The sequence below is a fragment of the Pimephales promelas genome, chromosome 9 (assembly GCF_988280905.1).
Source record: "Pimephales promelas chromosome 9, fPimPro1.hap1.1, whole genome shotgun sequence".
NCBI classification, from domain to species: domain Eukaryota; kingdom Metazoa; phylum Chordata; class Actinopteri; order Cypriniformes; family Leuciscidae; genus Pimephales; species Pimephales promelas.
Window position 1 is genome coordinate 22139161 of NC_142777.1, and position 27644 is coordinate 22166804.

Here is a 27644-nt window from a genome sequence, read left to right on the forward strand (position 1 = left end):
TTCCAAACATCCTCATTCACAAATGCTTTGAAGAGCTTGTGAGGTCAGGTTTGAAATTATGGCACGTTCCCACAGCGCATCCCCACTCTCCACTAGTGCAAATCCATTTGCCACACAATGCATTTCAAATCAAAGCTGCATCACCATAAGACGCCTTAGGAGACATTAAGCCATACTATGTAACTTTCAAGTTCGATAGCATGGCTCCTGTATGCTTTGAAGTGCTTTCTTTTTTTAATGCCGTATTAATAATACCACACAGGCTACCACTGACTCTTTGGATGCTGTTTTCCTCAACTCTTCTCTCAGTCTTTAATGCAGGTCTTCAGGGCTGTGTTTATGGGCCGGTGATTATAGGGCATATAGACAAGGTGGCAAAAAAATGCTGGAGCACGCAGGTGACATGTCTCGTTCTTACTCTTATTTTTTTTTCTTCTTAATCTTCTTTTTCTCAGTGTTGTGGCAGCACCAGGGGGATGGAAGGAGTTTACACCCTGTTCAGAACATGTGCTTATGAATTGTGTGTGTGTGTGTGTGTGTGTGTAAACAGATGAAGCAAATACAGACTTACATAGCCTATGGGTGAACATTTTGCATGCATTTTTATTGTTTTCTCTACTGATTGTTTTAGTTTAGATAAAAATGTACTGTTTTGTCTCTGTATGTTTTCTCTTTTGTGTCTTAATGCAGATCTGATAAAGTGTCTTTTGTATTCAGGTGTCAAAAGATACATTTTTCTATTTAAACATTTTAAAATTACATTGGATTAAAGGCATAGTTCACCCAAAATTAAAATATTGTCACTATTTGCTCACCCACATGTCGTTCCAAGACTTTCTTGCTTATGCGAGAACAATGTTATTTGAAGAATGTTTGGTCACACTTTATTTTACAGTGCACTTGTTACACATGATACAACTATAAATTATGCATAATTACATGAAACTATCCCTAAACCAACCCCTATTCTAACCCCTAACATTATAGTAAGTAGTTAATTATTATTACTCAGTTCTTAAATGAATGTTTCAACTGTCTTTATCCATACAATGTAAGTCAATGGGGTCCAAAGCAACATTGGCAAAAAAAAAAAAAAAAATAGTGTGAATAATGTTATTTGTTTGTTCTGCATATAAAAAAGTAATACAAGTTTGGAATGAGATAAGGCTGAGTAAATGATTTTGTTTTAATTTTGGGGTGAATTACTCATTTACATTTCAATACGAGCACATTTGTTTCCTTTTTTCTTTGCTTCAAAACTGATTCTCATAAAGACATCTTTGGAAGATAAGTATCACATACAATTGCAGAGCAGTAGTAGAAGTTGCAGCAGAGATTAATCGTTTTACTCTTCTTGATCCGCCAGCTTTCCTGTGTCCGTCTGCCATGAGACAGGCGTTCCAGTTTGGCTGCCGAACGCTGGCCTTGTTGAACCGCGGGGTCAGCGTACCTCCAGCACTACTCCAGATTGCGCTTCATCCTCTACCGCACCGGGGGCACCTGGCACCCCTCCCTACCATGGCAGGCCAGATCAATGGTAAGATCCATTCGAGCAGAATGACCGGAGGTCAGCATCAAAGGCCCCCCGCTTGTCTCGCTGCCACCTGGAGCTCAGTGAGGGTCATGGGCCGCCTGGGCCACCACTGCCTCCTCTCCTCTTCAGCTGGCTGGGTATGCTGACTGGAACCTGGGCAGGGTATGAGCTGGCTCTGCCCCGGCCCAGCAGCCCACATGGGGAGAGGGCCAGAGGTCAAGCCCATCAGAGCACTTTGCATCCTCCGATGAGAGGATCTGGTATGGTTTTAATGAGGCAACACTGATTCGACATCTCGTTATGCATGCAAGCAGACCTAATGTGTGGATTGTTTTCTTTCCAATCACTGGATGCAGATGGAGCATTTCAGCCATTTACAATTATATTTTAATAACAGAGTTGAAAACTCTTGTTGCATATTCACATGGTTTTTGTTTTCACTTTAAAGAGTTGTCTTAAGTGGTGTATAATGCAGTAATTCCTCATATAAAGAGAAAACAATTTGAAAAAGAAAATTAAAGCCATGGGGTCCAAAACAATTGAAATACTATTTTTTTTTTTTTTTCCTCTGTTGAAGAAATAATGTCATACAAGTTTGAGGGTGAGTAAATGATGACAAAATTGTAATTTTTTGGGTGAACTATCCCTTTATTTCAAATTACCATATAATTCTCTATCTTTTTAAATGTTTCAGTTCAGCAGAGAGTATATAGCCAATTATTGTGGAACATATATTTATTCATGCAACGTTTCCCATATGAACACTGTGGCTCCCTTCAGCAAAATTTTGGTCATATGGTGAAAGAACAGGCAATTATTTTCATGCAGCTGTCAATACTCTGAACAGGCTAATACAGTCTAATTAAATGTCATTTTTGGGGACACTAATAAAAATGAACAACTCAGAGGGCTTTTTAATATCACTGTGAAGCACTACAACTGCTGGAGCCTTGCAGTCGATGACTTGATCCTTCAATGTCCCTTACTTGTGTGATGAGGGATGAAAGGGGACGCAATAAGAAACACAGAGAGAAAGAGAGAAAAAATGCAAGTTTGGCAAGTAGAGGAGTGAAGGGGGAGACAGATGGCGTGAAGTCTGCATCTCTTTGGCGTTGGGCTCATGGCGCTAAAATCCTCCCTCTCACACATTCCAACAAATCCAACCAGGAGGCTCAGGAGTATGTTCCACTGCTCTCGAAATGAAGCATCTGATCAGGATAAAGCCACGCATACACACACTTTCTCACTGTCTCTCTCCCTCTTTCACACACGCGCATACATGCATTCACACACTGTCAGTCACCCGTAACCTATCCAGAAGTTTACATTTTTATTAGTATGTCACCCGTTCCGGAAATTATTGGCTTGTTAAAATAGGATGTTTTGGGAGCTGGGGGAGAGAGAACATGGGGCCATGACTGGAAATATTGCAGTGGAGAAAAGGAGACCAAGTGCCATTCAAGTGTAAAATCTCATTGAGTAAACATGGGGCCACGGCATGGAAACAAAATGTGTAGAATCCATTCGCTGCAGAAGAAATGATCTCTGCAGTTAGTCACGCTTGCATCACATTAGCCTGATAAGTTCCCTGCCAGTTTGGACTCTCTAATTTAATTGGCATATATAGTGAACATCTGTACATCTCATATTATGTCTCCATCAGTCAACCAAGCTACAGTTCTATGCCTCACTGTGGTTTCATAAAGTGGCGAAACTTTATTTTAACCCATCGCTGTATTTTATTTGTCGTTTAGCTGAAATATACCGCTAATAGCTGTTGACATATAAAACGACCATGTGTTCCTCCTTTCAGCCAGATGCAAACGGCACAGATGGGCTTCTTTTTTCCCCCAAATGGAGCTCTTGATAGCAGACAATTAATGTGCCTTTGATTGCGCTCTACAGTACTCTCCCATTGATTCTAGAAAATGTATTCATTGAAGGCATATGATCAGCCACGGATGAATCTTGTCAGATGTGCCAAATCACAAATGAAACGCTTTAGTGCCTCTCCCTCCAACCTCCAGGGCTAAGAGCTCTCGCATGACACACACGCACACACACCACTCTTTTCCTCTCTCGCTGTTTCTCTATCTCTCTCGCTCACTCTCTAGATGGATGGCTGAGTTCTGCCTTCTGTTTGCGCTGCCATACTAATGAATGAGTCAGCTGGGAATATGTAATACTGTGAAAAGGTCACCGGAGGCATGTGTATCACATTACTGTTAATGATAATAAAAAGAACAATCTGTGCAAATCCATCTTTGAAGTCATTTTTATTACTTCCTACTGTGAGTGATTTTATCTGTCATTACTCTTCTTCTCTCTGTTGCGGACTGGGTGATATGATGAGATGAGATGAAAATGTACTGTAAAAATGATCACAGGATTTATCTCTCATTGCTTCTGTTTCGCTGATCCACAGTTATCGGCCGAGCGTCGTAATGAATACAAGGATCATCTCCTTCAAAGCAACAAAGCAAAGCAAAGTTCACCCAAAAATAAAAATCATTTCCTCACCCTCTTGTTGTTCCAAACTTGTATAACTTCTGCACATCTCATTTTGTGTAACAGAAGAAAGTAAGTACACTCACCTAAAGGATTTTTAGAAACGCCTGTTCAATTTCTCATTAAGCAATTATCTAATCAACCAATCACATGGCAGTTGCTTCAATGCATTTAGGGGTGTGGTCCTGGTCAAGACAATCTCCTGAACTCCAAACTGAATGTCAGAATGGGAAAGAAAGTTGATTTAAGCAATTTTGAGCGTGGCATGGTTGTTGGTGCCAGACCGGGCGTCTGAGTATTTTACGATCTGCTCAGTTACTGGGATTTTCACACACAACCATTTAGGGTTTACAAAGAATGGTGTGAAAAGGGAAAAACTTCCAGTATGCGGCAGTCCTGTGGGCAAAAATGCCTTGTTGATGGTAAAGGTCAGAGGAGAATGGGCCGACTGATTCAAGCTAATAGAAGAGCAACTTTGACTGAAATTAATAAACACTCATACAACCGAGGTATGCAGCAAAGCATTTGTAACACGGACAACCTTAAGGCGGATGGGCTACAACAGCAGAAGACCCCACCGGGTATCTCCACTACAAATAAAAGAGGCTACAATCTGCAAGAGCTCACCAAAATTGGACAGTTGAAGACTGGAAAAATGTTGCCTAGTCTGAAGATTCTCGATTTCTGTTGAGACATTCAGATGGTAGAGTCAGAATTTGGCATAAAGAGAATGAGAACATGGATCCATCATGCCTTGTAACCACTGTACAGGCTGGTGGTGGTGATGTAATGGTGTGGGGGATGTTTTCTTGGCACACTTTAGGCCCCTTAGTGCCAATTGGGCATTGTTTAAATGCCACAGCCTACCTGAGCATTTTTTCTGACCATGTCCATCCCTTTACCACCATGTACCCATCCTCTGATGGCTACTTCCAGCAGGATAATGAACCATGTCACAAAGCTCTAATTATTTCAAATTGGTTTCTTAAACATGAAAATGAGTTCACTGTACGAAAATGGCCCCCGTAGTCACCAGATCTCAACCCAATAGAGCATCTTTGGGATGTGGTGGAACGGGAGCTTCGTGCCATGGATGTGCATCCCACAAATCTCCATCAACTGCAAGATACTATCCTATCAATATGGGCCAACGTTTCCAAAGAATGTTTTCAGCACCTTGTTGAATTAAGGCACCAAAAAAAAGAGGATTTTATTAAACTATTTCTTCTCTTCCATGTCAGTCCTGATTACAACGTGAATAGCGTCAGAAACTGACAGGGAAGAGAAGAAATTGTTTAATAAACTTGTCTTTTTCTACGCTCGGCCGATAACTCATCGAAACAGAAGCAATGAGAGATAAATCCTGTGATCATTTTTACAGTTAATTTTCCCTGCATATAATCATTCATGCATTACAAAAAAGATCTCCTGGTCTATATCATACAATAGCCATAGGCCTACATCCTCTCTGAACTGGCTGGGATGTATATAGACTCACTTCATCCCACATGGAAAATTTCACAGTCTGCTGGATGGATCCCGGATCCTGAAATAATAAAGCTTATTTCACTGTATTAACCTTGTTCCAGATTGAAATTCAGCTGCTAAAACCACCGCACGTCCATCAATCATAGCTCACTTTCACAGACTACAGCACAAATCTCTTTAACGCTCATTATTATTTCATCTGTCGTAATGAAGGGAGATATATGTGGTTAGCAGTGGTAAGCTTTCTTGAGCCATTACCGTTTATGGTGGTCAGGGTATTGCTTTACCGATTTCCTTTGCATTATAGATGGTAGCGAAACTGTAATTGTGTTAAATTACTCGACTGGAGGCGGCTTTTGATCTCCAGCTGGATGTGGAATGCCATGTTGCATATAAGTCATACATTAAGCAGTTGGTCAGTGATTGAAAGGTAATTGTAGTGCTACACATCACATTCTGTACTCACACAGCGGAGCCCGGGGACGATAAAAGGGTTTGCATCAGCATATGTTATTTTAGCTCTCTCTCTTTCTTTAACCCTTCTGTTTTTTTGACTCACACTCCTCCTATCGCTCTCTCTCTCTCTCTCTCTCTCTCTCTCTCTCAATCTGTCCCTTCCCCCCATCCATCTTTTTCATCTCTCACAATCTCTCTCCCCCACTGTCCCTCTCTATGAAACATACACCCACACGCACATATTAAGATGACTGTCTCTAGTCTTTCAGGTACTGAAGGTTTTTTTCCTGCCACGGTGACCTCATCCTGGGAAATCGAGCACTTTCTGATTGAAAATAGTGCCTGTAATTAAGAGCATTCACTATTTCTTACCACTTGGCATTACATTAGTATGCAAATCTGGCAGCCGCTTAATCTGGGGAAAAACGTTTGTTTCCTTAATTGCCCTCTTAGGACAAATGTGTGGGAGGGGAAATGAAACACTAACTGCCATAGGAGGAATGAAGCCTGGTGTGAGTTGAGGATGTGGCTCCCTGACACAGAGGTTAAACCTTTAAACCCAACTAATGGGGCCAGAGACAACACACACACACACATATATATATTTGAATAGAAGGGAAGCTGGATTTATTTAATGGTTTTCACTCATACAAGCGTTACAATTTAGCATGAATTAAAACTTATACATGACTAAAAAATAGCAGGACTCTATTCCACACAAGTGCTTCATTATACACGTTTGATAATCAACTCGATATGATATTTAAAAATACTGGGTTTGGACATTTCTATGCTGTCACCTCTTTTGGTCACATGTGAGGGATGAAATTAAAAAAAAAAAAAAAAACAATGACCTGACTTTTCACCCCAAAAATTCTCTCATCATCTTCTCATTCTTAAGTTGTTCCATATCTGCATCCACCTTATTTTTAACAAGAACAGTTGAGGCCATTTGTACCTTGAATGTGTGAGGCTTCACAAAAAACAGAATGTTATTGCAAACTGTATTGTTTGTTATCATATTATTTAAATGGATTGTCATAATCATAAACACATTGGTTCATAGTGCAAATGGGTTATCCATATAGTTTTTTACCTAAATGAACCGGTAGTCTTGCACATTCAAAAGGAAACAGCTTACTATCGCAAAATAAGGTGGATAACATGAAAGGAGAAATTCTGAAGAACTGCACTGGTCGCTTTATTTCATGCAGCAGTATGGGGACATAAGCTTGAAATCTTCCATGGGAATGTAAAAACACAAAATATCACACTATCCCAAGTCTTCTGAGTCCATTTGATAGATTTGTGTGAGTACAGGCATAACGTTTATCATTTTCCCCCTCTGGTGGAGTCAGTGAGTGGAACAGGTCAGGTGGATTTGTTTCTGGGTGACAGTGCAGTGAAGAGGAGACAGGAAGCAATGATGAAGGGACCACAAACCTGGACTCAAATTGCACCATATATGCTGGAGAACTGCCCACAAAGCTGAGTTTAACAATGAACATTTGTAGATATTGTATGGCTTCAGTTGACTAATATATTTAAGTCAAGTCAAGTCACATTTATTTATATAGCGCTTTTCACAATACAGATTGTATCAAAGCAGCTTCACACTGATAACATGAAAGTAGCACAACACAGATCAACAACATTGCTAAACACTAAATAACCCCAACTGAGCAAGCTCATAGCAAGCCAAAAGCAAGGCGTTTTAAAACATACTTTTTCATACTTTTATGGATTTTTTCCTCAAGCTTGTCTGTTCTTTTGTGTTTTACTGAAGAAGAAAAAAAAAGTCATCAAGGTTTGAAACAACATGGGATTGAATGGTGAACTCTCATTTAAACATGCAGTGTCCAATGAAATGTGAAATAAAAGTTAACATATTTTGAAGTATATTATCTGAGTATATATTTTGTACCAGCATTGTTGTTGCTGGACTCTCAGCACTCACAATAAAGTGCTGACAACCAGAGAAATGGGAAAAAGACACACAGGCCTGGTTTCACAGACAGGGCTTAAATTAAGCCAGGATTAGGCCTTAGTTTAATCAGAACATTTAAGTAGCTTTTATAAGTGTATCTTAGATATGCAAGTACAAGTTGCTTCCAGATAAAACAACTCAAACATCCATTTTAGGACTAGCTAATCCTTGTCTGTGAAACTGGAGGAACATATTGCAACGTCTGTACTGAACAATATGAGACCTGATGACAGCACCTTTTTATTGCTGTTGTACAGTTCACAGTGGACAGTTTATTTTCCAGCTTGCTTTTTTGCTACAACACGTATTCATGAGATCACTTGGGCAAGTCTTTAGTTCTTTAGATGCACACTGTTCTGAATCCGATTTTTTTGATGGGTTCTTAATATTTTCACTCTGACAATGACACTTGAAATGAAAATTAAATTCTCATTGAAAACATCCAGAAAACACCTTCAAACACATTACTGAAAATAATGACATAACATGAGGCATTTGAGAGGAACAGCAGATATGAGAACACTTCTAAATTGATGGCAACCGTCATGAGGTAAGCATTGTCTGTTTATGTTCATATCGGAGGTGTAAAATACTTTGCAGTGAAGTCTGCATGAAACTTGATTGAGAACATCATGTCCTCTTAATCAATCCTCGTAAAGCAGTATTTGTTGACAAACTCTTTGTAAAAATTGTATTTGTGGACCTAGAAGCAACAATGCCCACATGTGTGTGATCTAGTAAACACATAGGCAACACGATTTAATGCATGCTTTACTTCAAAGTTGTAAGTAGGCTATCCTTCAGACAGCTTAGACTTTTCTAAAAAAAAAAAATCTTATCCAAAATGTTATGGCTATGGTTCTGACAGCCCACGCAAACAATGAGCAGAAACAACAAAAACACTCAGTTTACATGGGCTTTTGTTAATAAAAAGACCAAATTCATCCCTTTAAAATTACTGAATTTCAAACCAGTATGTGCTTGTAAACAGTTTTTTTTTCCAAGAAAGGTCAGCATATTCCAACCCTTATTCAGATTTATACATACAAACATTATATATATATATATATATATATATATATACTGTACATATTCATATTGCTTTAATCTTTTCTTTGGTTTAGGCTATGTATTTAACGCAGTGGTGTTCCTGTGTTAAGCCTTTTGCAGACAGTCATTTTGTGCCCAATTCAAATGTTCATCGAATTGATGCAGGCCCACAACCACACATAGAAAACAGACATTTGGCAACGAGGAATGTGTAAATCCTCTAGAGAGACAGGCTACTAATTAGCGGACCTTCTTGGACTTCACTCGAGTGTTTATGGCGGAGCATGACAGATCCATGCCCGTCCCCTTCAAGTTGTGTTCAGAACCCTGTCTAATTCAGGTAGCTACAACACCTGCGGACTGGATACTCATTCATTTAGTTTACATGAAACATTTCACTAACATATCAACAATATATAAATAATATAAATATGTTACTTTTTTTTGCAAATGTATACTTTTCTGTTTTTTGATTATTGATGCTTGATTATTGTGATTATGTTCCAGAAAAACTGAGATATCGAAATTATTCCTCAAATGCTGAGTGAACTAACACAGTAAGACATAACTTGACAAACCAATAATGACGTATTTTATTATCAGAAGAGATTTGGTATCATCATATCCGGATTTCGGTATGGAGCCCGAGGGAAATTTAAATAGACAACGTGAAACTTTTGAGTTGTTCAATACAGCAAATATTTGTCTGTTCAGTTGTCAGTGCTGCCATCAGCGTAAACAACTTTACTGTTTTCAAACGCTTAGCAACAATGCCATTGGGGTAAATGCAAATTATAAATAAATATTATATGAAATAAGCTTGAATGATACGCAGAAAGTGATGTTCATACACAAGACTGTGACAATTGAAGTGAAATATTTAAAGCTACTAATTTAGACTATCCTGCAAGCTGCCTGTCACCAACAAAGTAACTTTTTTTCGTCTGTACAACAATTCAGTGTTGTCTAAGTAATGGGAGTGAGTTGTCCTTAAATTTGGTGTTAGAAGTTAAGCTCGAGTGGCTTGGAAGAAGACTTGAATTAAGTCTTGTGTGTATATTGAGGGTCCACTGTTCTGCTCACAAAGGCGAGATAATCCAAGTAATTTACACAATGCATAGGGCTGTGTTGACATGGTGTAAAGGAGGGCCTTTCCCTTTATCTCCTACCCAATTGGAGCATCTTATTAAATCGAAACGTCAATTATACGTTGACAGAAGATTTTTTTTTTTTTTGGTCTGCTCTTAAGCAGAACCATTGGCAGGGTCCTCTGACCTCACAAGCGTGATCTGAAAAAGTGATTCATGTCAAAGAAACACGAACACGTAATCCAACTTTCAAATTATAAAAGGAAGACAATTTTATATATATAGGCTAATGAAATTGCTGTCACTATTACATCTTTATGAAAATATTAATCAGCATTTTGGAGCATTTTCCTTTTTATCAAATCAATGTTCATATGTTGCTGTCACATGTCAGGAAATCACGGTCTTTTCCGACTAAAGTTTTACTTTAAAGCATAAACTATGCATTAGGCTACTTAAAGCTATCTGATTTTATTATTATTAGTGGCTGTTGCTTTCAGTATATAACTTTAAAACGATACTTTATTTGATTTTATTCAATTTATTCAATTTGATTTTGTTTTGAGAGGAAACGGCTATATTTTGACCATGGCTCGTATGTGACTATTCATTTAACTTTTCAAAAGAAGTTGGAGCAAGGTAACATTTTTACAAAGCTATCAAGAAAAAAAAGCTATCAAAAAAAAAAAAAAAAAAGCTATCAAGTTTTTAAAGGAACAATGCAGATGCACTCTCGAAGCACGTTACAATTAAATAAATCTAAAGATAATTAAATATACATAATCTGCATGGTTTTATAGCCTATTTAATCAGGCCATCGACATAAATTGTATACACGACACTCTTTATTTACTTATTTAATGTCCAACCCTTTTTTTGCATCAGACACAAAACAATAATAAGGCAAATAATAAAGACAATAATAAAAAAGAAATAAATCTTACATAGATAAAACATAAAATCTATAGAAAATATAATTTTGTTTTACAAAGACATCAACTTAAATACGTTCATAGCTAGCCTGATGCATAAAGAGATAAAATATAAAAGTTAAAAATAAAAATATTGGTAATCTTTATTATTATTTTCATTATTGTAATTTAATGCTTAAAAATCCAAAGCGGATAACATGATTTTCCCCTCCCAGAATGATAAATATGGCATCTTTACATTACGCGTTTCAGACATCTGTCATTCATTTGTCATATAAACAGATTTTTCCTGTCTCTGTCATGTATGATTAGATGGCAAACTGAAATATCCTCCTTTAATCCACACTAATGCAGGTGACCAGAGTCACAGTTTGCACAGGTGAGCTCTATAGAGCGCGAGACACGCTTCTTATTGACCCTGTATTTGAGACGCATATTTTTACTTAACAATGCGATGTATTCACATTTCATAATGCAGATAACGTTTCCTTAAAGTTACCATGTTAAAAAAACAGCCTATTTTTTACTCATGATTTTCTCGAATAAATTAGTACAAATTGCTTAATAAACATTTAATCTATAATAATCACACAAACTTCCAAAATTAGCTTCATGATTCAATAGTTTGCACAGCTGGACAGCAGGCTAATAGAAAAAATAACAAAATATTGTAACCAAACCAATTACCGCTACAAATAAAATATGTATAGGGCATGAACAACAATTATTATTATTATTATTATTTTTTTCATGTAAAATAAAAATAAAAGAAACCAAAATAAAAGTATATTAAGCCGAGCAGGGAAACAAGATGTCACAATAGGAGTTCATTAGCAGTCAGAATGGGGTTCTTGACGAGGCAGAAGGGGTTAGGTGGAGCAGAATGATGAAACCTGCTCTCTGGGGGCCTGTACATCAAAGCGGGTGAAATCACACTCCCTGAGAACTTTTAAGAGCTACATTGACAACGGAACTCTTAAAGCCCGAATGTCATTTTTGTCAACCCAAAGCGGAAACCTGTGACTTTAAAACACCTGAGCGCGTGCAGTGTGGCAGAACAGGCGTGATGTCGCATTTATTCGCACTGTCTGAACTAGGATACACTCGACGAACAGTAGGTGACACACCACATCACTGTCACTTGGCAAAATCTCGGATTCGAATAACGTAACCAAAGCGCGCCAGTCCTGCATCCGCGCACTTAAACTGGGTAAAAGGACAAAGTAAGGAAAAAGAGATCAAGGAATGCAAAATCTGAGCAACTTTAAGCGGTAGCTCAGAAAATGGCCCTTTAACAGCAGGGCATCTCGGAATGCTTTGTAAGAAATAAATGGGAGCATTTGATCTGTTAAAACTGTGGATCTCCAATCGAAAGTTAAAGGAATTCATGGGCAAATGTTCCAAGCAGCATTAAAGTTTTGGAAATAGCATAGAGTTCCCCAGAGTAAAGTTCATCAGGTTCTATCAAGTACTCTCAGCAACTTTTCCATGGCGCAATTTGATAGCCCACCCAAAATACTTCTTCTCCTTCACATTTGGATCCTGTTGAGCGACGAGAGCTCAGTGCTGTCAGTCTGAAGATCAAACTCTGTGATTTTTTTTTTTTTTCAACTCTTGACATTTTGTTTTAACAAAAAGGAAACAAACAGTTTGGCTGAGGAAAAAAAAAGAACATGTTAGCCTATATTTTCCATAAAGAACACATCAAATAGATTTCTGTGATAATCGTAAGTATAAATAAAAACAAACAAACAAACAAAAAAAAAACAATTTGTTGTCTAAACCCAATAGTCTATACTTAAAGGTATGATAATGATAAGAGTGGGGAGAGAGGTGCATTGTGACATCATCAAGAAATTAGCTTTAGAGGGTGAAATCACGCACAACTCACGAGTACCACAATCTCGAAGTAATTAACAGTAGAAGTTTTATGTCTGAGTGAAAACAAAAAAGGATTTAAGAAAGAAAACGAATTTTGAAGTAAATCATTTAATTTATTTGAGTTTATAATTTGATTTGTGCATTTAATGGATGTTAAACGACTGAACATCATCTGAATCAGCAGCCTATCTTGGTTAATTTAATAGTAGCCTATACATAAGATCTTCTTATTTGTTATTAATTAAATACAAAAAAGCCTATAGTGGCTACCATACAATAACACTGCAATGCAGCTATTTTAAATTGAAATATTTAAAATGAAATGACAGAGGGAGGCACAATACAAATTATTCTGAAGGATACTTATTTTTTTTAAGTTAAATTACTAAGTCAATGTACACGTCCTGTTCGTGCCACAGCTCATCGTTTGAAGGCTACTTGATGTATATTATTTTCAAAAAAAAAAAAAGCACATATAATGTGTTTTATAATTAAATATTATATAAAAGACACTTAGCGTAAAAGTACCACTGAGTTACAGAAAACAAACGTGTTTTTATTTCTAAATCAGTTAAATCATCAAAAATAAATAAATAAACTAAATACTATGTTGACGTTTAAATAGACTTTTATTAATTTGTAAAAAAAAAAAAAAAATCGGCATTTCCTGTTGTTGTGAGAGAATGCAGGCAGGATTGGTTGTTCACGAGCTCCGTCCTTTCGCGTCTCCCTCAAACAGTCGAGGTAAGTCACTGGACATGTCTTGCAACGTATTTGTGTTGAAATTGTTGATGTACTTGGCTATATCGTGGCTTTTCCTCTTATCTGGGCAGTATTAGTGGCCTCATCTGTAAATATCTGTAAAACAGCGTGTTTTTCCCCTCTCACAAAGATTGTTAACATTTTGGCTAAAGCGAGAGAAATTTCAAATCCAACTGGTGTATAAACCAACAGATGGGCGTGGAGACGTGGACTTGGAGATGTGACAAATGATTTTTGAATTCCCGACTGACATAATGAATTGGGGAAAAAAAGATCCCAATAAACTTGTCACTCAGTCTTAAAGAGGTTCGGTAGTATCAGAGCTGTTTTCCATAACTCACAAGTCCACATTTCTGGTCCTCATGGTCTATGGTGTTTGAATTTGCACTGTAGTCACTCAGGGTCGGAACCCTGCATGAAATATAGGCTACCATAGCAACAGAAACATGGCCTTTATGGGCTTCGCATTATTCCGCCCTAATAGAAAAATAACAGCGCCAAATCCGTTCCTTAGTGAGGAAGCTTATTTGGTAGAGGCAGACTCCCACCTGTGATCCATAGTTGCCACACCACTGTGCAAAGACCAAAGGAAAAGGGCCCCTTTTAAAAGTCTGGGGTCGGGTGGGATATGAGGCGAGTTTCTAACCAAACCACAATCTCTGTGCAGCTGCAAACAGCACTCCTTCAAAAGAGAACAGTTCAGCATCAAAATTATTAACTTAGCTGGCCTGTAAATAATTAAACGATTCAGTGACGGCATAAACAATGATAACAAGCACAGTAGAACTAGTTGTTTTATTTAATTTGCCTTAACAGAATTATGTTTGCGAATCCAGCCACTGTATACAAACAGGACTGAGTGCTGTTAAAGATTCCCATTTCAATGAATCAGCTCTGCACTATTTTACTTAACATCTTTCTGGTGTCTGTTACATTTTTCTCATCTCGTTATAAAGGATATTGTATTGTTGAGAAAAGGGATATTACCATCGACATGAGGCATCCCTATACTTTGTGTCTGTTAATTAAACATATTTTTGAAGCCCATAGACAGAAACAAGCTGTAGAATGTGTGTTGTTCTGTCATTGAAATCCTTTGCTATTTGTCCTTGTGCCCATTCCTTGCATTCATTTTTTTTTTTGGAAAGATTAGCAAAGGCACAACTGCAGAGGAAAACAATATTGTTTTCCCAGAACATTGAGAGCATTTCCTTTTGTTGTTGTTTTCTGAAGCCTCTTTGATTTTGCAGGCTGTGATCACAATGCTCAGCTCTTATTGTAGCTTGATGGTTTTGAATATGGTATGACAGTCATAACGGGCAGCATCAAAGTTTTCTTTGGATCGCGCACTTCATTCTCGGTGTAATTAAATCTGTACAGTATGCATAGTTGACCAACGAGAGGGCAGCCTCCCCTGCTGATCACCAAGGGGAATCCTACTGAATCTCTCCCAAAGCCTCCTGTTTCAGAGCCTTAAACTGGGCACCTTCCCACATCAAAGCACTCCTGAGCGCTTGCTTCTCAAGGACTCACGTCTTCGGGAAAGAATGGCCTCTCCTTAGAAACGAACACCGCTGGTCTAATTTGCCTTGCATGGCCCTCCCCATCCCCCTAGTGTATGTGCAGGCCGGGCCTGATCTGACACAGCCGTGGCTATCTGACGAGATCACATGGAGAGGTGCGGGAACTTAAAGGCGAGAAGTTACTCTGCATCCTGCCAGGAGCCTCAAAAGGACTGTATTAAAATGCACTCAATATGCCGGTAAAGGCTTTCAAAGTGTTGTGCACCCTCTAGCCCCGGCAAACTCAAAGGGCAACTGTGAACCCATGGCAAGGGGAATAAGACCCCTATTAATTTAATGAATCCAGGGTATCAGTATGCCTAACCACCCTAGCATATTTCATCTTTAGTCAAGTTCAATGCAGCAATACACTAACTTGGGAGTGACAACGGCAGGTGAATATTAGACGAATTTGGAATTAGAATCTCAATCGAGAGCATTTGTTGCATAATGATTACCACAAAAAAAGTATTTGGACATTGAGGCACTTACAATGGAAGTGAGTGGGGCCAATTATTGGAGCATTTAAAAGCAGACATCGTTTTAGTTGTAAAGCTATGTTTCATTAGTTAGCTCCATTAGTTAACATGAACTAATAATGAACTGCCCTTCTACAGCATTTATTAATCTTTGTTCATGTTAATTTCATCATTTATGAATACATTAACATCAAAGAAATAGCTCACTTAAAAATGAAAATTCTGTCATCATTTACTCACCCTCAAGTTGTTTCAAATCAAATTTTTTCTTCTGCTGAACACAAAAGAAGATCTTTCGAAGAATGTCGGTAACTAAACAGTTGATGGACCTCACTGAATTCCAGTAGGAAAAAAATACTATGGAATTCAATTGTGTCCATCAACTGTTTAGTTACCAAACAGTTAACAAAGATGAACAAATACAGTAACAAATGTATTGCTCAGGGAAATTTGTTAATTTTGTTCCTGACTTGTGGCTAAACTGTTCAAGCAGTGAGTAATGTAACGTTTACGAACTGGCCCCGTTCATACCAATTTTACTGTAAGTGCTTCACTGTTCACAGGAAATTCTTTTGTTTTTGTAATTACCAACTGTGCACCACCAACTTAAACTGAACCTGAAACAAACAAAATGCAGTGATGTACGCCATTGTGAAAGTTCGCCCCAACTTTTTACTATACTCAACCCCCCTAAAATTTCTTTAAAGGATAATGTTTAATAAATTAGGCCATAAAATTTACCAAAAGATGATAGACGGGAAGCATATATTAGCATAATTTCACACCCGGTTGGCTGTAAGCTGGGAGCATGCTGGCCGTAGTGATGGAACTGTGAATCTTAAGCATGTCTCACTGCAACTGGGCTGTGTTAGCTCAGCCTCTGTGCATCAGACTTGTTTGTGCCAAACAGAGGGAAGCGTGACGCGAAGGCTCCTCCCTGGATGTCGCTCATCTGAGTGCGGTGGCCGATTTCGGTGTGTTTGGCGTGACCACCTGTAAGAGATTAGGCAGATAGTGGAGATTCGGACCAGGAAGGGGCAGCTGCTGGACCTAATTAAAGACACAGTAACAGAACCTCTCACCGCCACACATCAAAGGTCTCAGACGACGTCCGTCTGCAGGCTCATCTCTGGGGTGTAAGGACCTGATGTGACCGGGACCAGTTGCATGCTGGGCCGCAAGCCTGACCCCTGGTCCAGCAGCTCGGTCGGGGCCAGGCTTACCTGTGCCGTGCTGGCGAAAGGTGATGCGCCTCATCTGTGTTTGCGTGGTGACTCCGACCTAGAGTGCAGAGAGACAGAGAGCAGAGGTGAGAGGTCAGCAGGAGAGGGTTATGTTTAAGAGAATCACACATGGGCCACATTTACCAAACACTGTCTGAAGGTAACATGAATTTTTAACTGATATCGCTCCTCAGGAGCACATGAAATGTTCACAGTGCCTTTGTACTTGCCCCCTGACCTCGGTTAAAAGAAAGAAAAAACTGCTGCTTTGATTGACTGCTTGCTGATTTGCCATGATAGTTAATTATCCAGTTCAGTCATTACCAAGACAGAGGGGTTTGAAAATTTCAAAGCCAAAGTATTGTTCACTTGATCTGGAAAATGCATCGAAACAACATTTTAACCCCACTGTTGCTGGAGCAACTCTGCTTGTTTCACTTTATTTTGCAATTAATTAAGGCAGACAGTGAGAGAAGGATGTTCAAAAGTGAACAATTAAACACACTCTCTCACACCTTTTAACCATCCTTCACTGGAAACTCATGTGTGCCTGTCAGGGGAACCATAAACCTGTTATGCAGTTATCCATCACTTCAGCCTTATTCTGTAGTTGATGTTCTCCGAATCAAAGGTACCGTAAGTCAGCGTTCACTCATAGTGATGTAAATACTTTGACAATGTCTGCAGCACTGCCTACTTCTGCTTTATTGTTGTCAGACATCAAGTGTGGTTTTCCAAGATCCTTTGTCATTCTATTTCTATCTGATTTCTATCATTTCCATGATTATACAGTTGCTTTCATTCAGCTTCTTGTTTTTCATATTACAGCCTTTCCGGTTTAAAAAAGTGAGAGTTCGGTGTTTAAAATAAAAAGGTTTAAAAATTAAAACATAACCCTAATGGAACTGATTCTTGCTCATTAAAGCTAACTTTTTTGTTATTATTATTATTATTATCATCATTATTTTTTTTATTTTTTTTTCCCCTATAACACATGTGTTCTGATAAATCACACCTGTCTCTGTGACAGCCCTATGCTCTGTTAATTGCAAGAAGTATTTTATTTAAAAAATGTTATTGCAGAAACGCTTCACAATTATTGTGCGCATGGGGTTGAATTTTGAGAGAGGGGTATTGGTTTAATGTATGCTTGTTTATGTATTTTAAGCAAAAACATTTAGCTGATTTTGTTAGTCTGGTCCGAGTGATAAAGACTGTGGCTCTCGTCATAAACCGGCTTAGATGTCATTAAAAACATGTTTGATGATACTGAGAGAATTTAAAGTTAGAAATGACCAGAGACCCTTATTTTGGGGGCAACGTTTGCATTGGGTCATCATGTGTACTTCTTTTTCATCTTTTTTTTTAATGCTTATTTTATAATATGCCATTGTTGCATGATTAGATTTGTCTCTTTGCAAATCTTATTCTGCATTCACTTCAGCATACATAATTTTGCCTGTTGGGATCCATTGAGCTAATCCAAATACCTGTCTGTGTTTCTGTCTGGGCGAGTTTCGGAACATGCACATTTTCTTTGTATCCTGTCCTTTTGGCTTAAAGCTGTAGAAAATAAAGATAGAAGGACCTGTCCCTTTTTATTGAACAAGAAATGCTGCCAAAAGTAGGATAGCGTTTGCCAGTAAAGTGGGAATAGGAATAACATGTCAGCTGGAATTCATTTTATGAAGGTCTCTGCCACCCTGTCCGACCAGGCCCTGTCTTAGATAGTGTAAGGGCATGTTTGTGGTGGTTATTGGGCTCTGTGGCACCCTGTATGGCAGCTGGTTGTGTGGGAGCCTGCTTCAGGCTATTCGGCAAGCAGTCATGTGGTTCAATCTCGTTATAGCGTTTCTCCTCCAGTCTCTGCTTGAGCAGGCCTCCCCAAAGTGTGTCATCAGCAGATGTCTTTATAGGAGAGGCTTCTTCGGCAATTTTGGTTTGGCAGTACCTTTCCCCCCTCTGTCTATCAGGCCCAGCAGTCATTTCAATTTTTCCTCCTCTGCTCAAGTCAGAAATACTGCTTGCCTTTGCAGGTCAGACAGGAAGAATGTAGTCCAAGAGTGAGATTCTATTTCGTAGGACCGCATCTCTCGTGGATTAAAAATTAGTAATTCATTAGGGTCCTTAGCTCCATGCAAAAGGGCTGCTTTAGCCTCTAAAGATGGTATCTAAATCATGGTGATGTCTAAATTTAGCTTTCAGTCCAGTTAATTAACCTCACATCGAGAAATCATCATGAACTTTTTTCACATTTCCGAGTTTCTCAGAAGCGGAAGTCGTCATAGTTGGGTAAACTTTTATAGAGGTAAATGAGAGACTACATTAAATTATATTGTTTGTGCTCCCGTTTGCTCAAATAGCAAAAGAAAAACTCCACAATAGTGTTTTCACAACTTTCAAAAATAGGCAATGATAATATAGAGAGTTTGATAACAGCGGTCAGAAGAGAGAAAGATGTCAATGTTACTGTCACCTCCATAGACTCTGTAGAAACAGCGTTAACTAGTTTTTTGTAATTCGATGCAAAGGTAATGTATAGTATTATAAATGTACATACATTTTTTTAATGAAAATATAAAAACATTGCACGATTTCTGATGTTCATGGCAGTTTAAACACATCATCACAGTCAAAAGGGTTCATTGAGGAAAAACAGCAATGATTAAATGTTTAACCTCAATAGAACAGGAACATGGGCCGACTCACTGTACCGTTACATTTCAGTGAAAATAAACAGCCTTTCACTAATTACCAGATTATTCAATTCTGGCTATATCGCTTGTCCAACCCTCCAAATTCCTCTGTAAAACACATTTTGCTTGACATGGCAAATGCTTAAAGCTGTATAATTTACATTCATTCATTGTTTAAAGCAGCCAACAGGTATTGGTTTGGCAAACAGATACACTTGATATATTTTTGCATAATTATTTTTCATGCGTAATTTTGAATTTAACTATGATGCGGTTTGGCTCAACTATTACTGGAACAACTGCGCACGTTTTCAGTGCATTAATAATATTCGTATTGATTTCGGCAGGGAAAAGTGCGAGGTGAACTGCATATTTGCTTCCGCATATTTTAACCGCATAAATTACAGCTAAAGGTTGGTGAGGTGTAGTGGGTAATACTAATGAAACTAGCCATTCTGTTCTGCTTTTCTTCATTACATGTACACATGGAGCACAACTTCAGGCTAAAAAACCACAACAACTGATATAATAACTAATTTGGAAAATCTAGTAAAGGAAATCTGTCCTTTTTTCACAGCTTTACAACAATTCATTCTGATTTTTCATTAAAGTTTTTAATAGCACGGTATCTTCACTTTTACGATTTGAATGTTATAGGGAAGATAGTTGGCAATTTCGGTCATTTAGATAATCTTGAATTCTCTGTGCTTGTTACGTAAATTCCTGTCCCAAAGTTTATTATAAAACAAACAAGCAAAACATTAAAATCTAACTTCTTTCTTTATAAACCCCAAGACAATAAATATCAAAAGTCTCCCACACAAATAATGGAATAAAAGTGAGATAGGAGTGACCTAAAACAACATGCATCACTTCGCTCGAGAGACCGACAGTACAGGTTTTTTTTTTTTCTTTCTGGAAAATATCAAAACAAACATGAACTACGTAAATGCAAAGCAAAAAAAAAATCGGCAGTAACAGGAACATTACCAAACTCTCTCCGCGGTGAATAGTGTATTTAGGCCACCATGTTCGCAATGAGGGAAGGTGATAATAACCCAAAACATCCTTTTTATTATGGATGTGCTTTCACACCTCTACCGTAAACACCTTGATGTGGCACTTTGCATTGTGCTTCACACTACACGGTAATGGCGGGTTCCCCCAGCATTGTGCGAAATGAAGCCGTGCGCATGACTTTGCGGCGTGAGCAGAGGTCATAGCTGACTCTTTTTTTTGTTGTCGGGTCTGATGGGTAGGGCCCATATCTATTAGATATCAGTGGTCCGGGCTCCCAATGCTCATTTAATGTTAATCTTGCATTAACGTGCTGAGCCACTGTAAGGTAGTGCTAACCCTTCCCCCCTCATCAGCCATGTTTGTTTTTGCTGGCACTTCATTATCAAAAGGCTAACTGCTTTACAGCGCCTCCTGCTGCTCCCCCTGGAGGAAACTTGGGCACATTTGGAATTCAGCCCTCAGATTAAAAGGTAATCAGAATGGCCAGTCTCAGCATGTTGAAATGCTGCATTCTGCCATTTAACAAACTGGACTGCGGTCAGTCTTTCCCAGTTCTCAGTGTCTTTTTTTTTTTTTTTTTTTCAGAAATCAAAATTCAACGCTTTTACGAATTTGCAGTGATTCATGCCCAAGCTCATGCAGTTTGTAATCACAAAGTTGTTTGTGATGCCGTCTGACAGCTCAGAACGCCTGGTTTTTGAAAATGTGATCGTTTCCTGCTTTGCAGTTTGTGGAAAATTAAGGAGTTTCTTCGGGAATGTTCAGACTTCAGATAGGAATCTCCTTTCCTGTAAGTAAATCCTGTAAGTTTGCCTCCATTTTATTTCAGGCAGCTTTGAGTTTGTCCATGTCGTTCCCAATTAAAGCTGTGTCCGCAGACGAGTGTAGTGGTTCTGGTGGGAGGCCGTCAGCTTCAGGCAGGCTGGAGGTGTTAGGTGAACGGGTGGCTTTAGGGGTCCTGGCCACGCATGAGGTGAATGAACAGAATGCCTGTGCCCACCATGTGTGACCACTAATGAAGACGCTACCAGACAGGACCCCATCACCCTGGTAACAAGATGTCTCCATAAACAAGCTGCAGGACGTTGGCAGGCCACTTCCTGGTTGTATAATGTGACCTGCTTTTCTGCAAAGGCAGATCACAGGCCTCACTCGGGGGATGTGAACAAATTTAGGAGCCGTAGAAAAAACGTAGAAATAACATAACCCACTTTTGTTGCCCTTAAATGTAGTTTTCCTGAATATCCCACCTACTTTTACATTGCCCATTACTTTTCCTCTGACATAAGCGCCTGTACCCTTTCCCTATTGTCCCTGATTGTTTTACACGTAGCTTAAACCTGCTTTCTGAAAGCATGTCTCATTAGTGGACAGCCGTAAACCTGCGCGTCAGTGGTCCACATGCCTCTTCCTGCAAGGGGGCTTTAACATATTCCACTCAGCCAGTTTACACTCAGACTTGTCACCTGCTAAACACAAAGTGCTTGACAACAGTGAACCATGGGAGATGTGTTTTTGACAAATCTTACAGGGAAATCATAGCATCTGCTGTGAGGAAATATGGTAATAAGAGTTAAGATGGCTGAATAGCCTGTTGGCCTGCCAACACATTTTGCCTTTGACTTTCAGGCAAGACACGGGGGAAAAAAAAAATAAATAAAATATAGACACTGCTGTGTTATTATCAGAAATATTCTTGTGAAGTGGTGAAGTAGTTGACTGTGTGTGTGTTTTATGTAATCATTCTTTAATTTCGTTTGTGCTGTCCCTTTCTAATCTAATCTAATGATGTAAACTTTTTTTTCACTTTTTTACATATTTTTTATCTTCCACTCTGTTTGAATTTTAAAAGAAATATAGTAATAATTTTGTTTTGTTTTTCAATGATATATAACAAAAAAAATTACTTTTTTATTTGAACGCCAATACATTTAATCTCTTGTCATATTTTTATTTTTGATATCTGGTTTTCTTTGGTATTACTTGAACAAAAAAGACAGAATATTATCAAAATAGCATTAAATGATATATATTAAATTGTAAGTAACACTTTTGATATCATTAAGCCGTTTAAGTTTTTTTCTTGAAATAGCACTCTCATTTTTAGTGATCAATGTTTGAGAATTTTATGGAAATTATGTGTAAAAAGTCATTTAACATATATATTCATGTTGAATGCCTAAATTAATATATAATCATGTTGAAAGTCTACATTTATATTAGTCTTTGTTTTTAAGATGAAAATGTGTAAACATCTGTTTTCTTGCTAAATAGAAAAAAAACACAAACCATATACCAGGTTTCATTATATTATAGAGTATATGATATTATGAAACACACCACACATTAATTTATATGATACACAAAGCCGTGTAGATAAATGTAAAAAAATTATGGACACATCGGCGGCATAACATTTGTTTATTTCATCTGTAAATTACAAAAGAAAGGGAAAAAACGCATTCAAATTAGAGTGAATTAATTTATTTTGTAAATGTCATTCATTAATATGATTGTGCGCTTATTGCATTGATGTAAATGTTAAACCCGCAGATGAGGTTATAAAAATGTTTTTAATGTTTTTAAATCGGATCTTTTTCGGGTATTGTTCATTTTCAACATTGAGTAATTTGCGTGCTGTTATAGTAACGCTGCCCTATTTTTCTTTTTGTCTAATACACCAGTATTTCAACATTAGTTTATAAAAGAAATAACTCAACAGTTTAGTGGCTATTGCAGAAACAACGTAAAATATATCATTTGTAAAACGTTGAATTGAAAAGACAATTTTGTTTAAAATACCACTGCGTATTAATAAAATTGCAAAACGATTTAAATTGCATTATAATATAAAAAAACAGGGAAGCTTTTAAAAATAAATTATTTATACTGCAAACTATTGTAATCCGCACAATCAGAATCAACACATGAATTTAAGCTACTTTATAATTTTGCTTTTTATTTTTAGATTGTTTTATATTTCTCAGTATTTGAATGGTATGTTTATCAGTATTTGAATGGAGGATAATTATAATATTTTGAAAAGTTTTACATCGCATGCGTTGCAAGTTTTCTTGTTTGTAATTAGTTAAGTTTGTTGTTTGTATTGCAGCCAGTTGAAACTATAGATGCATAAATGAGGTTTGATTAAACAATGAGCGTTTTAGCTTTTTTTTTGTTGAAAAGCAAAAAAACAAACAAACAAAAAAGCACCATTGATGCATTCTCAGCTTTTTTATTTGCCTTTTTGATTTCTCCATCTGTTTCTGAGAACATTGTCACTTTTCTTGTATTGTTTATCTAGTTAAAGTTTGCGTGTAGCATCAAAAGCTGTCTCGCTTCATTAGGTATTTTGTGGCAGAATCTAATTGGCAAAAGTTTCTTTCATTTCCAGTGAGGCTTTTTACTTCTTCAAGGAGAGTGGTCATGAATGGTTTATACTGAGTCATAAACTAATCATACTTAATGATAGGAGGGAATCGACAGAGGCGCAGGCCTGATCAAAACTGCTCTCTTATTCAGATTATTACTCTCTTATTCACTCTGTGTGAGAAGGGAAACACTAGGAGAATGCTGAATGAAAGCACACCATCTGTTTTTCACATGTTCCTCAGTGTTGGGGACATCAGACTCTGTCATCAGCTCATTTTACACTCGAGTGCCACTCAAACTCCATCTCTTTTAATTGATATTTACAGTCATCTGTTCATTTTCATCAATTTATAGCACACCAGTACATTTGCACTATTTAGCGATATGCAGAACTGTCATCTGCTCAAAGTAGAAAAAGTGTGCATGTTTTGTTTACTTGTTTAATGGTTATTAAGCTTACGCTATAGCAAAAAAGTTATTTGGATAAAGGGTAAGTTGTTGAGACCGTTTTTAAATATAAAACCATATGATGCATTTGAGATATTCGAGTTAGGTAGCTTTTTTCTTTCCAATTTGATTTTGATACTTCTTTAATTTGTCTCATTCAGTCCATAAATTCCTAAGATGCAATTGCGGCTATTTTTATTTTCTCATGGTTAAAGTATGCTAGCTATATCCTGATGAAGAGAACATCTTGCAAATTATAAATATTATATGCAGTAGTTTTCTCTAGATGCATGTAGACCTCAACACTTAAGACAAACCCCAAGAAAAACAACAATCGACAAACTGTAAGTACAAAATACACTCTGAATATATCCACCCAACAAAAAAAACGACAGTGATGACAAAAACAACAGCAGAAAGTCAGCAAACAATAATTCTATAAGAATAACCGCATAATTAATTCTTGCCGCAATGCATGCTGGGATCTTGTGGTCCTTTATGAAATCAGCAGCGTTCTCCTTTATAAAAATTGTTTATAAAAATCTGTTTTACTTATTTTGCCTTTCTATTTGACTTATTTTTGTTTTAATGTAGATTCAAAAAAATTTCTTACTGGGTCCATCTGTGTGCCTGTATAAAATGTTTTTTTTTTTTTTTTTTTGCAGTATATATCGAATGGAATAGAATGAAAGGAATGTGAGTACAACACTTCAATATTAAGTCCACATGCCGTTTGTGGTGTTTGGAATGGGTCCCTTCTCTGTCCGCTCATAAAAAAGTCCTAAAGCAAACAGTGAGTTCTTACTGTGCCGCCGTTCCCATTTCTCTATTCAAACTCTGGAGGAGAGAAAGTTACCTTTCTCTTTCTTATTCCAAATTACAAAAAAAAAAAAAAAACCCTCTCACATGGTTCCAAACTAAGTTAACCTTACATAAAAAGAGAAAAAAAGAGGGAGGGGATGAGATAAAGAGGCTTTTTCTTCTCTTTTAAAAAAGACTCAAAGAGACTCCAAAATGAGGCTGTCATATTTTACAAACAAGTTGGTCTTAATGAAAGTTACTTTTTAGTGTGAGAGATTGATTATTCTACAATGTCCCTGTAGCCTTAAAGACATGCTCCATATATGCACTATTTTCTAAGTAATGCAGCGGCGTATGTGTTTGAAATCAACTCTAATATTTTCATCTCCTTTTAGTGTACAGTATGATTTTACACCACAACGGTTGAGAAACAAAAATCATACGGATGTCCAGGAAGCGGGTGAGCAGAAAAGGAAATAGTTGCATAAATGTAAAATGGAGTTGCGTTAAAATGCTGTATTATCTAACGAGAGAGGCGAAGTTTGTTTCAAAATGGGGCAAGTTAATACAGAGTGTTACATCACCATTTTTTCCCCACTCAAAACAAGGTACCCAAAATGTGGGTGGGGTATGTGGGTGTGTGTCTGCAGGAAATAACATCTTGGCTGTGGATAAATCACGAAAGAAATGATAGATCTTCATGTCATTTTGTAGAAAAACAGGATTTATTCATATCCGTGTGCGATTTACTCATGCGATGGGAAATGCGATTTGCGCTGTGTTAATACAAATATCATATCACTTACAGCTCTCGCTTACTACCGCACAAAGAGGCAGCCATTTTGTCTGGCTCCCTCTGAATGCGCCTCCATTCCCATTGTATGACACTTAAACCCTCGTTTTATACAACATTTATGATGCCACACCAAACGCCCATGTCACACGCTCTCTTTTTGTCCGGCGCTGACAGAAAATGCACATTTTGAGGAACTGCCTATGATTATTCCTCTCACAACGTTCCAGACACTATTGAGTAATAGCTACGCCACATGCCTGTCTTCTTTTCTTTCGTTTACACACACACACACACTCACCAAAGCACCCAACATCGGACAAGATGAGGCTCATTGAAGAGCCAATCTCACACCTGCTCCCCCACCCACTAAGTCCACACACACACACACACACACACACACACACTTGCGCTCACTCTCACACTGAGCTTGTTGTCCAGAGGTGACTTTATCCTGAAATGACAAAGTCAGCCAGAAAAGAAAATCTAGGTTGGACAAAAAATAGTAAAGTAAATAAATAGCAAGCGACACTGCGATTTTGCATTAATTCAAATATTGATATAGTCTTTCTTTGCGTATGGCCTTTCAATCAGGTACTTTATTGTATCCGATCTGAAAATAGGCTGGCAAACAGCTAAGGAGCACCCACATACTTTAAATTACTCTGAAATAGTGATTTCACTTAATTGGATTTTTTTTTGCAATTAAAGGCTTTAAAACCCTTTGAAGATGTATAATGTCCTTAATTAATAATAGAGCTCCCAAATCACATAGCCTTTTTAACATTTCCACATCTCAGGAATATTTGAGCAGAATCAATACATTTTTAATTCGTTTTCTTGACAGGACCGGTCAGTGCTGAAGTTTCCCAAGTATATTTTCACGGGGAAACACAATATCCATATGACCATCTATTTTGTGCCAACACAGCAACATGAAAATCCATCATCTGCAACTTATGATTACTCTGGAATAGGGTGTGTAATGTAAATCCCCCTCAAGAAACACTTCTTTAAAGCTGAGCTGTGAATATTGTTGAGGATAGAAGCCTTTGTTTTTAACACGGATGTATTTGTTCACTTGAACTTCACTTTGTTAATTTAGCAGTGGTCGTTTTTCAGCAAATGCATCCTCGGCCTCATCAGAACGCCAGCCCATGTCAACTCACAATTAAGGCATTGGATATCCTCACACACCCATTACACTGACCTGATATATCAGTCACCACACTGAGTAGATCTATACTTACTTTTACTTATAAAATAACATACTGCACTTTGACATGTACATTAACACTCACCTTATCCATTTGCTTTGTACACATCCATTATGACTGATGGTTTATGATGCGTAGCTTGGAGCTTGCTGGAACAGGTATTTTCTTCTTAATCTTGTGCAACTTCTAGCAGTCTGCCTCAAAGTCTCAGTCCAACTAGGAGAGTAAGGCACGGAGCTGAACTCCATAAATCTGCACAGACCAGGCCTTCACTGGTCGGGAGCGCCATGGGAGTGTCAGGCTGCTCTCGGCTGGGGTTTTGGGGCAGGATTATGGATTGAGAGACAC

General features: G+C 37.8%; 2 protein-coding genes across 5 annotated transcripts in view; one reads left to right on the plus strand and one right to left on the minus strand.

The window, feature by feature from the left end:
• Window positions 1-7887, plus strand: part of zic6 (zic family member 6) — a 92457-nt gene extending 84570 nt beyond the window's left edge. For all 4 annotated transcript variants that reach the window (XR_016169685.1, XR_016169684.1, XR_016169687.1 and 1 more), the window contains one exon: window positions 1367-7887. Coding sequence is in view for 1 of the 4 variants with exons in the window: in XM_089134867.1 (XP_088990993.1) it covers window positions 1367-1680 (314 nt within the window). In the remaining 3 variants the exon portion in view is untranslated. The remainder of the gene's footprint in view (window positions 1-1366) is intronic.
• LOC148977556 (uncharacterized) lies at window positions 6589-27644 on the minus strand. The gene is made up of 3 exons (XM_089134868.1): window positions 27381-27644; window positions 16810-17008; window positions 6589-16720 (listed from the first exon to the last, which is right to left on the minus strand). Exons 1-3 carry the CDS (start codon window positions 27402-27404, stop codon window positions 16596-16598), a joined length of 348 nt encoding a protein of 115 aa, XP_088990994.1. The 5' UTR covers window positions 27405-27644; the 3' UTR covers window positions 6589-16595.

Coding starts and splice junctions, on each gene's coding strand:
- LOC148977556 (XM_089134868.1), bottom strand. CDS start 27,404: ATGTGTACAAAGCAAATGGATAAG. Junction 17,009..27,380: donor GTACAAAGCAAATGGATAAG/GTGAGTGTTAAT, acceptor TCTGCACTCTAG/GTCGGAGTCACCACGCAAAC. Junction 16,721..16,809: donor GAGACCTTTGATGTGTGGCG/GTGAGAGGTTCT, acceptor AATCTCTTACAG/GTGGTCACGCCAAACACACC.